This window comes from Coptis chinensis, chromosome 4 (genome assembly GCF_015680905.1).
Source record: "Coptis chinensis isolate HL-2020 chromosome 4, ASM1568090v1, whole genome shotgun sequence".
NCBI lineage: Eukaryota > Viridiplantae > Streptophyta > Magnoliopsida > Ranunculales > Ranunculaceae > Coptis > Coptis chinensis.
In genome coordinates this window covers 67,531,418-67,533,488 of record NC_141459.1, presented here as the reverse complement: position 1 = coordinate 67,533,488, position 2,071 = coordinate 67,531,418, and the positions used below count along the sequence as shown (strand labels likewise).

The following is a 2,071-nucleotide window of genomic DNA, read 5'->3' as shown; positions in this document are numbered from 1 at the left end:
ACATTGTAGACCTAATAGACTTTGATTCAGTTGAACACTGTATTAAGATATGTCATTATATTTTCATAGGAAGATATTGTAAGAATTGCAAGACACTAGATAAGTTGTGAAAGACACTATATAAGAATTGAAAGAAAGCTTAGATATGTAACTTATAAAGTTGTTCCAAACACGATACAAGTTGTTCAAGACGCTATATAAGTTGTGATACACACTATATATATGATGTGAAAGATAGCTTAGAAATGTAACTTATAAAGTTGTGCACGACACTATACAAGTTGTGCACGATACTATATACGCTGTGAGAGACAACATATAAGCTATGAAAGACACTACATAAGTTGTACACCTAATAGACCTAATAAACTGTGATTCAGCTCAGCACTATATTCAGATACGTTATTGTATTCCCATAGGAAGAAGTTGTATTAAGTATAATTGTAACTTCTACATATTCAATGTAGTTTTGGCCAGTCCTATCAACTACTCAACATCTATAGTAAAGAATTGAGGAAAGTTGATCGCTTCAGCTTTATAGAGCTGCAAAGAGTGGGAAACACAGATTGCTTCAAGTGTTACTTCTGGACCTATAGATTAATTTGAGGAGCTTATATGACACATGTAGGCCACACATAGAAATAGACAGCACACATTTGAGGGGGAGATCAAGAGGATGTCTGATTTCAGCCATTGTTGTTGACGGTGATAATCATGTTTTCCTTGTTGCTTTTTGATTGGTTAGCGGTGAAGACAACGAGAACTAAGATTGGTTTTTGCGTTGCCTAGGAGACCAAGTGGTTGGGTATGAGACTCTATTAGTTATCATATTTGACCAGCATCCCAGTCTGGTAGTCAAAGTCCCTGAGGTGTTTCCACGGGCAAAACATGTCTTCTGCATGAAACATAATTGTAAGAACATGTCAGGTTTGACTCCGTCACTTGCGTTTATCAGGAAGATTAAGACAACAACTAAGACAACTCAAGAGTGGTTTTTCCATGTTGTGATGAGAGATATAAAGAAAATGAACTCCAGTGTCTACGATAAGCTTATGGAGATTCCGCTGGATAAGTGGCCATGTCACGCCTCCATAGTAAAGAGATATGGCATTGCCTACACTAACCATGTTGAGTGCTGGAACAACATGATTAAGGATGATAGAGCTCTTCCAGTTGTTTGTTTAGTGGAAGCAATTAGGGAGAATCTCAGTGCGCACTACTTCAAGTATAGAAAATTGGCAGATGACTGGGCTACTGGTTTGGTGCGAGACAACATCACCAAGGCATTGGAATTCACACACTCAAAGACTGGGACTGGGGAGTATCTAATCAAGGCCGACCGTTGTCGAATATTTCGTGTCAATTTTGAAAATAGGGTCTGCTCGTGTGGGTATTTCCAACATATGGGAATCCCGTGTGCGCATGCATGCAAAACCATAAGTGTGAGATTCCAAGCTTGTCATATAGCATATATCGATTTATACTACAGTATTGCAAACTGGCAACAGTGTTATCGTGAGGTGTCGGTTGGCATTCCGAGTAAAGAGCAGTGGGACATTGATGAGGAGGAAGAACGCGTCCTGCCCCCTCCCTTGGAGCACAAACCTGGTTGGATTTCTATGAAGAGAATGAAGATAAGAGGAGAGCATAAGGGTCTAAAGTGTAAAAGATGTTGCACTTTGTGCAACATGGAAGGGCACAATAGACGTACATGCAAAAACTTCATCGATGACAAGGGGGTCGAGCACCATCCTACGAACCCTGAAGCAGTTGACAAACGTCGCAAGCTATGATAGTAACAATTCTGACTTTGTCGCCATTTAGGACACAAGATAAAGCAGTTGACATTTTTTGCCCTTCTTCCCTTTTGGAATTCCAACTGTTTGTTATTAATATTTTGGTTGTTGTAAGAATGGGATTTTGTGGGTACTTTTGAACATGTAATTGGTTATGGCTCCAACTGCTTTATCTTTAATTTTGCAATTATCTGATATGGCTTCAACTATTTATAGTTTCTCTTGAAGATACTATATAAGGTGTATATAGCACTATATAAGCTATTACCAATATT

At 38.7% G+C, this 2,071-nt stretch overlaps 1 protein-coding gene across 1 annotated transcript; it reads left to right on the top strand.

Moving 5' to 3' along the window:
• The first annotated feature begins 920 nt into the window (after positions 1-920).
• LOC147504503 (uncharacterized) lies at positions 921-1,793 on the top strand. The gene has a single exon (XM_086605244.1). The coding sequence runs from the start codon at positions 921-923 to the stop codon at positions 1,791-1,793; it is 873 nt and encodes a 290-aa protein (XP_086461370.1).
• Positions 1,794-2,071: the final 278 nt, after the last annotated feature.

Excerpts from the sequence above, each read along its gene's own strand:
- LOC147504503 (XM_086605244.1), top strand. The coding sequence starts at position 921 with ATGTCAGGTTTGACTCCGTCACTTGCGTTTATCAGGAAGATTAAGACA.